We start from the raw sequence: 15,950 nt of genomic DNA, 5'->3' as shown, positions 1-15,950 counted from the left end.
GGGGACCAGAGCTTATTGCAGTGTCTGAAATCATTTTTGCAAATTCACACACCTCTTTAACTTTATCGTTAGTGATCTCCGACTGGCGAAGCCGGCATCATTAGTGCCGACATGAATAACAGTTTTAGAAAATCTACGTTTAGCATTAGCCAGCACTTGTAAATTTGATTTGATGTCAGACGCTCTGGCACCCAAAATGCATTTAACAACAGTGGCTGGAGTCTCTATTTCCACGTTCCTTACAATAGAATCGCCAATAACAAGGGCTCTTTCAACATGATTCTCAGTGGGTGCATCAAGAGTGGGGAGAATCGATTGGAAACCCTAACAGGAATGGGAGAGTGGGGTCTTCCATGCTGCAGGGGCTCTAAAGCCGGAACAAAAGTGTGTATGTTGCTCTCTGTACTACTTGCATCCGAAACAGTATCTACCGTTTTCTCTTTCTCACTGACCTCCACTAGCGCTCGGATGTGAGTCTCTAGCTCATTAACCTTCTCCATCAGCCTGACTAATTCCTTACATTTATCACATGTGAATCCCTCACTGCTGACGTTGGAGGCTATTGTAAACTTGTGACATGCAATGCAGGAAGAAATAACATGAGCGGATGCCATGACTTACCGCACATTTTTTGTTGTTGTTGGCTGTTCCTGAGCGGTGAGGGTTTCAGATTGAGGTGAATCTCTCACGCAATTGTTTGTTGTTGTTGGTTGTTCCTGAGCGGTGCTTTAAGACTGATGCAATAATCTGTGTACCGCAGAGTAGAAAATATTTAAATATTGATCTGTCACCCACACCTATCATATAGCTTCTGAAGATATTGATTTATCCGCTGGTGTCTTATGGATTACTTTTATGCTGCTTTGTTCTTTCTGGAGCTTCAAAGTTCTGGCCTCCATTCACTTGCAATTTGATGACCTACAGAGCTGAGATATTTTTCAAAAAATCTTCATTTGTGTTCTGTAGAATGACATGAGGTTGAGTAAATGATGAGAGAATTGTAATTATTTTGGGTGAACTATCCATTTAATATCATATGAGTATTAAACATTGTTCAACTTCACCTCAAAAATGTTTTATCATGTCATGGTGGCACTTGGTGAAAATTTTGAAGCATGAGAGATTTTTATCATAAATTTTTAGTAAAGCTGCTCTTTCACATGGTTGGAATGTAAGAGTTAACCATGTACCAAGAGAGCCAGGAACCACATAATGATAGTGATGAGAGATGAGTGATACTGCTGGTCATAGTCCATAGTCCCATCCTAATCTGACTGAGCTAAATGTCATGCTCTTAATGAAAGGACCGATCCATGAACTCAAACATTGTGCTTAGCTCAGAGTATAACTTATTTTTTAAGCTGCTTAAAGGCATAGTTCACCCAAAAATGAAAATTGTCATCCTTAGCCTAATGTCTTTCTAAACCTATTTGACTGTCGTTCTTCCATGGAACATGAAATAAAGATATTTTTAAGAATCTTTTCCATACTTTAAAAGCATATTGTGACCAGGGGCTGTTTATCTATCAAAAGGACGTGTACTTTTTTTAACTTTTATTTAAAGGTTAAGAAAGGGATAAAGTATAGTCAGCTGTCATCACAAAATTATCATGTGACAGGGTGATCTTGTATCATCCTGATGGGGTTTATTTTGCAATAATGACCGGAGAAGAAAGAGACCATGGAGTATGAAACACGAGAGACATGAAACTAGCACAATGTACGACATTGGTTACCAGGGACAACAGTCAAATAAACTGTTTAGCTGACATTATATCAAAAATATTTTACAGCAAAAAGCCATCATTGACAATTCAGAGTGAAGTATTTTAGACAGACATGCACAAATCTTGCATATTTTTTCCCCAAAACACTTGAAAACCTCCTCATGTTTGCTTCTCATATCTATATGTTCAAAATAGGAAATTGCTTGTATGTAGAAATTCCTCTTTCTGAATGTTAGTTACTCAAGATTTTGAAGACAACAGTGCAATTTAAGTAGTCCAACCTAACATTGTCTTTTTCTTACATTTTCTTCTTTCTCCTCGTTCCCACTCAGACAGCTGATCAGTTGTTGGCGCGGGCAGATGCAGCTAAGGCTTTGGCTGAGGAAGCAGCAAAAAAAGGCCGATCTACTTTCCAAGAAGCCCAGAACATACTAAACAACCTTAGAGGTGAGGGGACTATGGTCATCATGGTTTGGAATTTCAGATGGTGATTGTTGAAATACTGCCATATATCTTAGATATTAAATTTTTTTAATTAGATTTATATATTGGGAAAATACCTATTATAGACATCTATAATACTAGAGTTCTCACTGTCATGGAAAACCTGCACTATAAAAAAAAATCAGCTAAATTTACAGTAAAATACCGTCAGCTGTAATTGCCTGAGATATATTGTAAAAATACAGTGACTATGTTTCAGGCATTACACAATGTCATTTTGGTGCCTCTATACTGTATTTTACAGTTTACTACCATTATATTAAAAGATATGAACCTAACATGTCAGCCTTCTGGAGCTACACAAATCTGCTTTTTACTTTAAAATGTATGGTTAAACACTGTGGTAACAACAGGCCACATAATGGCCTTAAGATGATCAAGAGTGTCCTTTCCAGGAGCAATGAACAATATACATATAGTGACTGTGCAGAGTGTTACCCACACAAAACACCATCAGGGTAACGCACGACAACCCAATGGGCATAATAACTGTTATCAAAAATAAGAAGAAACAACAATTTCCATAAAATCTAATCAAATGTGATAGGTCACACAGGGACTTCTAGGATCTGTTTTACTGTAAATTTTAATAATTTACAGTAAAAGTATTTTAAAAGCATGTATTCTCTTGTTAAACATAAAATAAATATTTTACTATTAATTAGATAATCATATTTCTACATAAACATTTTTTCCATAAAATTACATGTATTGTCTTGTTAAACATGTTTTTACTTTTATTGTATATGTTAAGCTAACTACTTGTTAACCAACCAATGTTTTTACTGTAGCATTTTTACTTTTCCTCTTGTTAAAATTACAGACATTTCTTACAATGTGGAAAAGTCATGGAAATTAATAAAATCTGAAAGTCATGAATATTTCTATAGTGAATTTTTCAAGTTATGCTCTATAATATTTCAATACCTAAATATTGCTCTTGGTAAGATCTTGTGTAGAGTAGATATTGTTCATGAGCCATAGTGATGTTTGATTTGTGAGTCCTTCAGAATTTGATTAATTTGCAAGTCAAAATGAATTTAAAATGTTTCCAGAAATCACAAACAATTGAAAAAGTAATGGAAATGTAATATTTAAATGCATTATTACAAAAAATGCCCATGTAAAACCAATTCATATTTGTGTCTCACTTCAGACTTCGACAAGAGAGTCAATGACAACAAAACTGCTGCCGAGGAGGCCATGAAGCGAATCCCAGAAATCAATGCGACCATCAATGAAGCCAATGAGAAGACCCGACAGGCTGAAGCGGTGCTAGGAAATGCAGCAGCAGATGCTAAAGAGGCCAAGACCAAGGCAGAGGAAGCTGATAAAATCGCTAATGATGTGCAGAAGGTACATACTGAGTTTTAAATGGAGAACAAACTAGCAGACTCAATACTGTAAAGAGATTTTGGGGTGTCCTTTTATAGTTCAGAGAGTGTCTCTGTGAGGTGCATTTCTAAAGCTAGAACTACATACATGATTCGATGTGCTTGTTTCTCAGGGCTCAGCCAAGACAAAAGCAGATGCAGAAAAAGCCTTTGAGGACACCATGAAACTGGATGGAGAAGTAAACAACATGATGGACCAGCTGACTGCTGCTGAGAAAGAGCTAGAAAAGAAGAAAGCTGAGGCAGATGCAGACATGATGATGGCAAGCATGGTGTGTTATGGCTTCCTTTGACTTCTTGTCCAACACCTGAGTTTTAAAATCTCAAATTAGTCTTTGGGTTTTATTGACGGTTCTCTTCTTCACAGGCAACAGACAATGCTAAAGAAGCAGAGGGCAATGCTCGGAAAGCCAAAAATGCTGTCAAGACAGTGCTGAGCACAATCAATGACTTATTAAGTCAACTCGGTAAGAACAACATGCAGAAGAATAAGGGATGCACAGATATGGAACGTATGGGCTGATAATGATAACCAATATTCAACTGTGGTGGGGCTTGCTAATTAATTAAAAACTACTCACTTGACACAAAAACGTGCTTTTTAAAAGGTCAGAATTGCTCATAATTGTAATCTGATCAACGCTAAGCTAGTGCTGACAGAAGTGTGATGCTGAAAAAAGCAGCAAGATGACATAATGGACCAAGATGTCCTTTTGATATACATTGACAATAAAAAAAAACGCACAAATGTAAAGTGAGAACATGTTCTGTGTGAAGGTTCCTACATTCGTATACACATATGGCTTTTTGTTTTATCTTTACTTATTATATAATGAAAAATAAACCATACCGTTACTTAAATTAAATTAGAGTATTTAAATGATCCAATACTCGATGCATAACATCTTCAAACTTTGCTAAAAACGGTATGTCTTTCCAAGTAATGTATACATGCTCTGCGTGCGCGAACATACTGACACATTGGGATGGTAACCGACACCATGTTCTCATTCAGAATTGCTTCTATAAGTAAATATAAAATATATTTTAAAAATGCCAGAAGAAAATGATAGTCAAGTAATTTTTATTTGTATAGCACTTTTCACAACAGACATCATTTCAAAGCAGCCGTACAGGACATTATGCTATAACAGAAAATAAAACTTTAATGTCTTGGTCATCATTGTGTGATTTGATAAAAACTGAATAGTAGCTCGTGCCTTAAAAATGTTCATGACGTTCAATTCCATTAGCTGTTCTCGAACATTCCAAATGCCCAATGCCAATGCGGACAGAACACTAAAATACTCTGAAATAGATTATTTTGTGAATGTCTCTTAAGAGTAGGTTCTTTTGAATCTAGAACACAAAACATTCAGCATGTCTGCTTTCACTTGCCCAGTCAGTCTGTTCCCATGGTTTTCAATTTAGGAAGCGCCAGAGTATGTCAGGTGAGGGGTGGAGACTAATTATAAATTCACCAAGTAAAATCAAAAGATACATAAAAGCAGTAAAATTGTATTGTAAAGATAAATGAAAATAATTGGCTTAATGGACAATAGTCCAGCTTAATAGACCATAAATCTATGGCATTATAGTACTGTTAAATGTCATGAACACATGTAATTTCCATGTACCAGTTGGGCGAGCTCAAACCTCTCCGCTCGCAGGTTCTTTCGCTTTCACACAAAATTGGACCTGTGCTCTTATATACAGTGAGGAAAATAAGTATTTGAACACCCTGCTATTTTGCAAGTTCTCCCACTTAGAAATCATGGAGGGGTCTGAAATTGTCATCGTAGGTGCATGTCCACTGTGAGAGACATAATCTAAAAAAAAAAATCCAGAAATCACAATATATGATTTTTAACTATTTATTTGTATGATACAGCTGCAAATAAGTATTTGAACACCTGTCTATCAGCTAGAATTCTGACCCTCAAAGACCTGTTAGTCTGCCTTTAAAATGTCCACCTCCACTCCATTTATTATCCTAAATTAGATGCACCTGTTTGAGGTCGTTAGCTGCATAAAGACACCTGTCCACCCCATACAATCAGTAAGAATCCAACTACTAACATGGCCAAGACCAAAGAGCTGTCCAAAGACACTAGAGACAAAATTGTACACCTCCACAAGGCTGGAAAGGGCTACGGGAAATTGCCAAGCAGCTTGGTGAAAAAAGGTCCACTGTTGGAGCAATCATTAGAAAATGGAAGAAGCTAAACATGACTGTCAATCTCCCTCGGACTGGGGCTCCATGCAAGATCTCACCTCGTGGGGTCTCAATGATCCTAAGAAAAGTGAGAAATCAGCCCAGAACTACACGGGAGGAGCTGGTCAATGACCTGAAAAGAGCTGGGACCACCTTTTCCAAGGTTACTGTTGGTAATACACTAAGACGTCATGGTTTGAAATCATGCATGGCACGGAAGGTTCCCCTGCTTAAACCAGCACATGTCAAGGCCCGTCTTAAGTTTGCCAATGACCATTTGGATGATCCAGAGGAGTCATGGGTGAAAGTCATGTGGTCAGATGAGACAAAAATAGAACTTTTTGGTCATAATTCCACTAACCGTGTTTGGAGGAAGAAGAATGATGAGTACCATCCCAAGAACACCATCCCTACTGTGAAGCATGGGGGTGGTAGCATCATGCTTTGGGGGTGTTTTTCTGCACATGGGACAGGGCTGACTGCACTGTATTAAGGAGAGGATGACCGGGGCCATGTATTGCGAGATTTTGGGGAACAACCTCCTTCCCTCAGTTAGAGCATTGTAGATGGGTCGAGGCTGGGTCTTCCAACATGACAATGACCCGAAGCACACAGCCAGGATAACCAAGGAGTGGCTCTATAAGAAGCATATCAAGGTTCTGGCGTGGCCTAGCCAGTCTCCAGACCTAAACCCAATAGAGAATCTTTGGAGGGAGCTCAAACTCCGTGTTTCTCAGCGACAGCCCAGAAACCTGACTGATCTAGAGAAGATCTGTGTGGAGGAGTGGGCCAAAATCCCTCCTGCAGTGTGTGCAAACCTGGTGAAAAACTACAGGAAACGTTTGACCTCTGTAATTGCAAACAAAGGCTACTGTACCAAATATTAACACTGATCTTCTCAGGTGTTCAAATACTTATTTGCAGCTGTATCATACAAATAAATAGTTAAAAAATCATATATTGTGATTTCTGGATTTTTTTTTTTAGATTATGTCTCTCACAGTGGACATGCACCTACGATGACAATTTCAGACCCCTCCATGATTTCCAAGTGGGAGAACACTGTATATATATGTATATATATATATATATATACACACGATGTTCTATGAAATCTCCTTGCTCTCACTCAGAGAGTGAGTGTACGAGCTCAAAACATGCACTGTGCACTCACAAATCTATTATAAAGCCATATAGCTCTGCCTCTGTTCATTCGTCATGACATGTCCATTATTACAAGTTCAACATGATATTGGGTCGATGTGTCTTCATGTGTTTGTGACAAGTGCAGTTTCACATAGAGACAGACACTGGCTCATGTGATGGGAGTTCATCACAAATATAGGGTTAAAAAAAACAGCGCAGTAATGCCATTGTCATTAGGGCAAACATGTAATTTTAATAAAAAAATAATGCAGAAAACGGTTTCATACTATGAATATAAATATTTATAGCCGTTAATCACTCATTAGACTGAATGAGTTTGTCAGACTGAATAAAAGGTTATTGATCGTTATTGGTGAGTTGCTCCAACGCCTGAAATGGTATGCATTTTTCTAATATAATACTAGGGGAAAATACTTGATAAAACTTCAAATAAGTGGCCAGCATGTAGTTCAGTATTTTCAAATGTTTTTTTCTCAAAATGACAGAGTTGTTCAAGGAATCGTTATGGATCTGGAATCGTTAGATTTTTTTACGATTCCCTTCCTTACTGACACATAAATCCGGGTTGGTTTTACATACACATAAAAACCAAAAAAGCAAATACACTGTAACAAATGATCAGCTGTAATTTCACTATCGGCATTGATGATAATTATTGAATTTCCTGCTATTGGACAAAAATATTGATTAAAAAAAAACTCACCTTGTCCCTTTCCAGGTAACATCGATAAGGTGGACCTGAGCAAGCTGAATCAGATCGACAACGCTCTAAAAGAGGCCAAGGAGAAGATGGCTGGAAGTGAGCTCGATCGGAAGCTTAAGGAGCTGAATGACATAGCCAAGAGCCAGGAGGATATGATCACTGACTACGATCGGCAGATCAGAGAGATTAGAGCAGACATCGCTAATCTCAATGACATCAAGAACACTCTGCCAGAGGGCTGCTTCAACACTCCATCTCTAGAGCGGCCTTAACCTCCATGCTTCACTGCTGCATCTGCCTTACAATCCCTTCCCCTTGTCCATGCCATGGGCATCTACCATGTCTGAGATATGGGCAAGAAGCCACTCTCAACCAAAACAGGCTTTGTTTTGTTGCATATCTTTTTACTGTGTTTTTCTTTTCTTTTATAAGGTTTGTTCATTTGTATTCCTACAAGAAAAGCCACATTTTCTTTAAATCCAAGTTTTACAAACTGAAGACAAAAGCAGCTTTTAATTTTTGATGTGCAGAAACGTGAAGAACTCCAAGTAATGGCACTCATCACCTCTGTGTGTGTGCGTGTGTGTGTGTGTGTGTGTGCGCGTGTGTGCGCACGCGTGCGTGTGTGTTTGCGTGTGTGCTTGCGTGCGTGCTACAGCAAGTGCAAGTGGTGATATGAACCTCTTGAGTTGAACGTAAACCCACATGACTGCACCACCTCAAACCTTTCTGGTCTATACAGCAGAATTAAGGGAGGGCCATCATGTGCTTGTTTTTAAGTCAGGATTGTATGAACTAAACAGAAGCCAACCATATGCCGAGAGTTTGTTTGGGGAAGTTTGCTTCTTAAGCTAGTATATATCTGTAACACTTTGGTCGCCTATTACTACACGTTCAAAGCTAACAGTGAAGGAATCTTAATATGTTCATAATGCACATATACTTTTCTCAATGCCCCATGGTAGACCTGGTACTGACCTTGTCATACACATACAGTATTCTACTTTAGCTTATGCGTATTTAAATTGAGTACTAAAAGTTGAGATAAAGTGGACAAAATGTCCCTGCATGACTTGGTTGATTTCACATAGGCTCATACATTTCAATGCCCCATCATGGTTGTGATACATTTCATGTTGCTATGTGTTTAAACACTACAATTTTATGTTATATGTGTTTTTATTTTTTAAAGGCTGCTGCTTACTACAGGTGTACTGCAAAGAAATCACATTAACAGCTAAATTCAACACTATGCAACTTTGTACATTTGCGTAGCAAGACTGATACACTGGTGCTAATAATTATTTCAAATGTTCTATTTTTGTTGGATGTTGTTGTTTTCTTCTTTTTTTTAAATTAGAGTTGAGGAACTTTTATGTGTAAATATGCTTAAATGATTCAGGAATGGCTGATTTTAAACCAAGACTCAACAGCCACCTCATCAGTTCATTTACGAGGGGAAATAAAAAGATCAGCTAAAACTTCCACATAATATATAAACTGGCAGCCAAAAGTTTGGAATAATGTACAGATTTTGCTCTTATGGAGTAGGAAATTAGAATTACTTTTATTTACCATAGTGACATTCAACTGATCACAAAGTTTAGTCAGGGCAGTAATAACAAGAAAAATTACTATTACAAAAAATTATATGCATTTTATTTTTTTTTTTTGAACTTTTAACTATTTTTAAAGAGTTTTTATCATCAAAATCCTCCATGTGCAGCAATGACAGCTTTGCAGATCCTTGCCATTCTAGCTGTCGGTTTGTCCAGATACTCAGGTGGCATTTAACCCCACGCTTCCTGTAACACTTGCCATAGATGTGACTGTCTTGTCAGGCACTTCTCACACACCTTACAGTCTAGCGGTTCCCACAAAATCTCAATGGGGTTAAGATCATAACACTGTTTTACAATGATCTGTTTCTTTGCCTTATTAACCTTTTCTTTTTGTTTTTCTGTGACTTTTTCTTTGCAATTCTTCCCATAAGGCCTGCACCCCTGAGTCTTCTCTGTACTGTTGTACATGTAACTAGTGTTGAGCAGGTAGAATTCAATGAAGCTGCCAGCTGAGGAAATGTGTGGCATCTATCAAACTGGAGTCTCTGATGTACTTATTCTCTTGTTTAGTTGTACATCTGGCCATCCACATCTCTTTCTGTCTTTATTAGAGCCAGTTGTCCTTTGTCTTTGAAGACTGACAAGTTTCTAGAGAAAGTTGTCTATTTTTTGCAATTTTTGCCTAATATTGACCTTAAGACAAAGACAATGTTAAACTTAATTTAACAAACAAATAGCTTTCACCTGTGTTTGATATAATGGCAAGTGATTTTTCTAGTACCAAATTAGCAATTTAGTATGATTACTCAAGGATAAGGTGTTGGAGTGATGGCTGCTGGAAATGGGGCCTGTCTAGATTTGATGAAAAATAGTGATGGTGCTATTTTTTACATCAGTAATGTCCTAACTATACTTTGTGATCAGTTGAATGCAACTTTGATTAATTAAAGTACCAAGTTCTTTCCGAAACAACAAAATCTGTATATTATTCCACATTTTGGAAGCCAGTGTGTGTATATATACATTATGTGGAAAGTTTAGCTGATTTTTTTTATAAATAAAAATGTTCTGTGGGGTAGATTCTTTCCTGTATACGTGGATTAATGCTGCATCAGCTCTATCTTTTATTTGTGGTTAATTTTCAGCAGGTGTTGATGCGTAGTGAGAACCCTCTGTCTTGACCCTTAACTTGCACACCTCAAAACATGCCTGAACATACAGCATTGTCTCTAATATTTCATATTTATCAAAATTATTTACTTGAGACCGTAATCAAACGTTGTTAGTTAACCATCATTGTATTGTCTTGTGCTGAATTTATGGAAATAATCAATTTCACCTTCTTCTAAATGTGTTCTGCTTATGGACATCATATCTTAAAGAACACAGATGTCTTTTGATTTAAAAAAACGAAGTGATCTATTTACATTTCACTGTTTGTTTCTTACTATTATGATATCAGTAGTTCTTTAAACGAATAGTACACCCAAAAGTGAAAATGCTCCCATCATTAATGCCATCCCAGATGTGTATGACTTACTTTCTTCTGAACACTAAAGAAGATTTTTTGAATAATATCTCAGCTCTGTTGGTCCATTCTCAGTCCATTTAATGCAAGCGAATGCAGGGAGGAGAAATTATAGTAAAATATGGCTTAAATGTTGATCTGTTTCTCACACATACCATCACATCATCTCGCTTCTGAAGACATGGATTAAACCACTAGTGTTGGATGGATTACTTTTGTGCTACCTTTTATATGCTTTTTGGAGCTTCAAAGTTCTAGTCACCATTTACTTGCATTGTATGGGCCTACAGAGCTGAGATATTCTTCTAAAAATCTTTGTGTCCAGCCAAAGGAAAAAAGTCACATCTGGGATGGCCTGAGGGAGTAAAAGATAAGACAATTTTCAATTTTTGGATGAACTATGCCTTTAATTTACGGTCTTATGGGACAATTTTGTTAGCGGTTCTTCAGCCAACACTTGAAATGTCACATTGAGAGATTAAACTATGGAATGTGCCACTTAAACAGTAGTCAAATAGACCTTTGCCCTCTCTCTCTACCACTGTGGACATAAGTGCAAAACGTACACGTTTATGAATAAAAACAGTATTTTTAATTTATAATGTATCAAGTATTTGTGATCTGTTGTTCTTTAGTAAGAGTATGTGTTTGATGCCAAGTCTTTGTGTTCCTTTGGTTCTAGAGAGTGTAACAGATTTCAAAGCCCCCCCTCCCTCCCTCCCTCCCTGTTCCCCCCCCCCCCAAGGCATTTTTCCAAACACCCCCCAAAGGACCTGACACACCTCTGCTTGTTACCCATTTGCCTGTAAATCCAATCGTAACATTTGAATAATAAACAGTGGTTATTACAGGACACACCAATTGTGTGATTTTGCTTTTCTATAATTCACAAAATTAACAAGGATGTGATGACTTGATTAGATGTTATTGATTCTTTGCCATTCAATAATTAGACCTTGAATTTACAAAAATGCCTAAAGATTTTACTGAAGCATTATTTTATCTGTATAGTCACTTCTTGAATTGAGGGAAGAGTTAAGGGATACCTCATTAATGTGCGTCATTGAACAAAAAAATGTAAAAGAAATTTACATTTATTTTCTGTCAAAGTTCAAAATATACTCAAGTGTGTGCCACAATTTTTCATGGGACTAACCAACGTGGTCTCATGACAACTCTTAAAAATTTGTATGAGATGGTGATATTGATATCATAGAACTTGGCTTGTACTGAAAGATACAACATTTATTCCCATACAGTCCAACCAAAAGAAACATTTCAAATTGATACAATGCAGGCATATTAGCTAACCTCTTATCCAACACTTTATTTAGGTTTTTGGGTAAGGGGATACACTTTATGGTTAGGTTTTTGAGTTAATGGGTTAAACTAGGAACATTAAAAAAAAAAAAAACATTTGTTGGTTTATTTATTTTTGTCTATGGGAGTAAAAGTCATATATGTTTTTGTACGGCCTTTATCCCTCTCGGAGGCTTGATTAGCCTGATAAGGGACAGGGTGTGTATAATCACGACCTGGCCCCGCCCTCCGCCCTGCCACATTCCTCCCTCGTTCTCTCAGGCAGGGTCCCCGGCATGACGTACACCTCTTTCCCTGGGGAGGGGCGTACCTTTTGCCCCGTTTGCCGGTAGGTCATCCCTGTATACCTGGACGAGGGAGGGGACAAGGGGAGGGAAACAGAAATAATGAAATGGGGGGGTACTTCCTGTAACAGTGTAGTACCCCCCAAAAAAACATTGTAAAATTTAAATGAGAGGGAAAAGGCCAACGTGGAGTGGCAGAGAGAGAGGAGAGAGAGATTAAAAAAAAAATGTACTCGCCAGCTCTCCGATACGCCGTAGCTTGTTCCTCGGCCACTCCTCCACCCTCTAACGTGCGACAGCCGCGCCTCTCTGGGCGGATTGGATGCAGACCTCCAGCCCCTGGCGGACAAAACGCCCGCCACGTTCTTGGGGAACAGAAGGGGTCTCCTCCGCCCCTGGCAGCAGTTCTCCCACTCCAGGCGGTCGGCAGCGAGCCCCTCCCCGCTCAGCAGCTGGTAGGGCACTCCTCCGCACCTGGCAGCGGCCCTGACCGCTTCAGGCGGTTGGTTAGGAGCCCCTTCTCCCCTCGCGGTCTGCGGCCGTTGTCCGCTTCCAGGCGGCTGGGCTCCTCGTTCCCCGGCAGATGGCCGCAGCTGCTCCGTTGGGGTGGATGGTAGTTGCGAGAACTCTACTACGGCGTATCCCTCCTCCTTCCCGGGTTTCGGCACCAGTGTAACGTTGTTCAATGGAAAGGAGGAGGCGAGAACCAGCTTGACAATATAAATTATATTTTTATTATAAACTGAAACAAAAGACACAAACACACACATTACGGACATGTCCGTAAACTATCTCTCTCCCGCACAATCCTCCGCAGTCGGCCTTTATCCCTCTCGGAGGCTTTATTAGCCTAATACGGGACCGGGTGTGTATAATCACGACCCGGCCCCGCCCTCTGCCCTGCCACATCAAGTTTATACATATTATAAGATTTAATAGATTTGTTCAGTATGTCTATTGTTTTATAATGTAAAACCCTATAAATGTATATATGTGAAAGTGTGCTACCTTTTTTGAAAATGTGTCCCACTTGGTTTGATATTTTGTTAGTTAATGCAATACTATTCATGCTTTTTAAATGTGACTTAAGTGTCCAAATAAGCTATTCTCTCCAATCAATCAATAAGAAACCTATGGAAAACATAAAGTACACAGACTGAGCTTCCTCTTTCTCTCCTACTTTCTCTTATGGTCTCTCATCTGTCACTGTATGTGTGTAAGGGTGTGGTGTTGTTAGACTCCTGTAAGAGATAGACAGGGTGTGCTTCACACTACGCCATGGCAATCTTTATAGCCGGAGGGAAAGTTTATGTGCACGTTTACCTGGAGAGGTTGGGTGGGGCTCAGTACCTCTGTTTGGAACAAGGTGTGCAGATAAAGATGTGTGGTGGTAGATATTTGGGTGTGTTTTGGAAATGCGTATCTGAGACACCTCTGACTCAGACCGGTGCCTTTTTTTTTTTTTTACCTCTCTGAGAGTTCGTGACTAGGCGTGACTGAAATGTTCTGCCCTGAGGCCTTAGATTTTTTGCTATGAGTGGAATACATTAGGTTGCTATACGATGTGACTATACCAGTGCATTTTGGTTCGCCCCAATATTTTTATGAGAGCAATCATTTTGACATTCAAGAAACAATCAAAGATATTTTGGTTTACTACATTTCCTAGAGATATGACTAAAGGACAGATATGGTCACAAGTCTCTAACGGATAGTCAAGTCTTTTGTCACGAGTCCAAGTCAAGACTTAAGTCTTTCAAAGCCATGTTTATGTCCAGTCTCATGTCTTAATTGTTTTCTCATGTGTACAAGTCAAGTCTCAAATCCTTTTTGGTAGCAGTTTTTATATGCTGCAGGTTAGTTTTTTTAAACCCTATTGCTGGACAATTCATTTCATATTTGTAGAAACTTATTATGTGTAGGCAGGTCTGGGTCTCAATTCAGATTTCCAAATTTGTTCCAATTTTGATTAAAAAGCTGTTTGTTTGATTCCAATTTTAGTACGATTTAAGTTCAGATTCATTTGAATATATTTAGTAATAATGTTCATTACTGTCATTTCTATTGCATTTATATATAAAATAAATTGTCTCTCAGCTAATGCTTCAGTGTACAAGGAACATTTTAACTTTTTACATTATGAAAAATATTAGCTCCAAAATCACATATCCAGTGGTTAAATCGTTCAGAAATCTTCAGAAGAAATATAATAGGTGTGGGTGAGAGACAGATAAAAATGTAAGTCCTTTTTTAACTCTAAATCTCCACTTTCAGTTTCACGTCTGAAAATAAAAGTTAAAGTGGAGATTTAGAGTAAAAAAGGACTTAAATATTGATCTGTTTCTCATCCACACCTATTATATTACTTCTGAAGGTATGGATTTAATATATATATATATATATATATATATATATATATATATATATATATATATATATATATATATATATATATATTTATTTATTTATTTATTTATTTATTTATTTATTTCTTCCTTTTTGGATTTTTGGAGCTATAAAGGTCTGATCACCATTAGTCCTATAGAGCTGAGATATTTAGCTGAAAATCTCTGTTTGTGTTCTGCTGAAGAAAGAAAGAAATACACATCTGGGATGGCATGAGAATGAGTAAATGATGAGAGAATTTACATTTTTGGGTGAACTATCCTTTTAAGTTCAATTTTGTTGCAGTTTGACATTGAATATTATTCCAGGGTGTTTCCCATTGTTCTTCTTTAGTTCCTTGTATGTGCCCATCCTTGATACAGATGATGCTATCTCATTGTGCATCAGGGATGTTTATTAGATACTGACTGATGTGCTTGTAGATGATGGTGTGGTATATAAAACTGCACTTTAAAGTTTCTAAGAAGTTTCCGTTTCCTACATTTCTATGGCTTTGGTTGTGTAGGTTGGCCTTCAGTATGGGTGTGGTTCTTTGTAGTGGCTCTTGCCATCATGATGATTTGGTGTAAAATTATACAACTTCTGTGTCTTCTTAAAAATACAATAAGGTTGTAGTTAACTACATTAATTTTACTGTACTTATTAAAGTAATATTCTGTGGACGGCTCAATCAGCAGTATTTGTGGCAAGATGTTAATTACCATCAAAATGTATTTTGAATTATCTCTCCTTTTCTGGATATTCAGATGTTCTTAATACTTAAAAAGTTTTGGACTCTCTTTGAATAACCAATTATTAGCATTAGGGTGAAAAAAGTTTAGCAAATCATGTGATAATATGAATAAATAATAATGTTGAAAATGACTATCAATTCTAAAGTCTTAAATATTAATTTGATTCAGTGATGTTAACTAATATTTTTGCAAACGATTTAATTGTTCTTGTTCTGCATTCAGCTATAGGGATTTGATCAGAAACGTCTTTATGTGAGGAAAGGCATGATCCATTTCCTTTGAGCCATGTGCTTTCTGATTCACGCATGAGTAAATGTAGAGATGAGACGCTGAGCTTGACGTGCCCGCGCTTGTCAGGTGGGAAGTTTATAAATGCGCGTTCATCGATATCAGCTGGCACAACCGT

The 15,950-nt window shown here is 37.8% G+C and overlaps 1 protein-coding gene across 1 annotated transcript in view; it reads left to right on the top strand.

The window, feature by feature from the left end:
* Positions 1 to 9,270, top strand: part of lamc1 (laminin, gamma 1) — a 114,332-nt gene extending 105,062 nt beyond the window's left edge. The window contains exons 24-28 of the mRNA XM_052128526.1: positions 2,060 to 2,174; positions 3,388 to 3,587; positions 3,739 to 3,897; positions 3,993 to 4,092; positions 7,726 to 9,270. Coding sequence (XP_051984486.1) covers positions 2,060 to 2,174; positions 3,388 to 3,587; positions 3,739 to 3,897; positions 3,993 to 4,092; positions 7,726 to 7,982 — 831 coding nt within the window. The 3' untranslated portion in view covers positions 7,983 to 9,270. The remainder of the gene's footprint in view (positions 1 to 2,059; positions 2,175 to 3,387; positions 3,588 to 3,738; positions 3,898 to 3,992; positions 4,093 to 7,725) is intronic.
* Positions 9,271 to 15,950: the final 6,680 nt, after the last annotated feature.

This window comes from Xyrauchen texanus, chromosome 6, assembly GCF_025860055.1.
Source record: "Xyrauchen texanus isolate HMW12.3.18 chromosome 6, RBS_HiC_50CHRs, whole genome shotgun sequence".
In the NCBI taxonomy this organism is placed as follows: Eukaryota; Metazoa; Chordata; class Actinopteri; order Cypriniformes; family Catostomidae; genus Xyrauchen; species Xyrauchen texanus.
The sequence above is the reverse complement of the archived record's forward strand: the minus strand, read 5'-3'. Positions and strand labels throughout refer to the sequence as shown.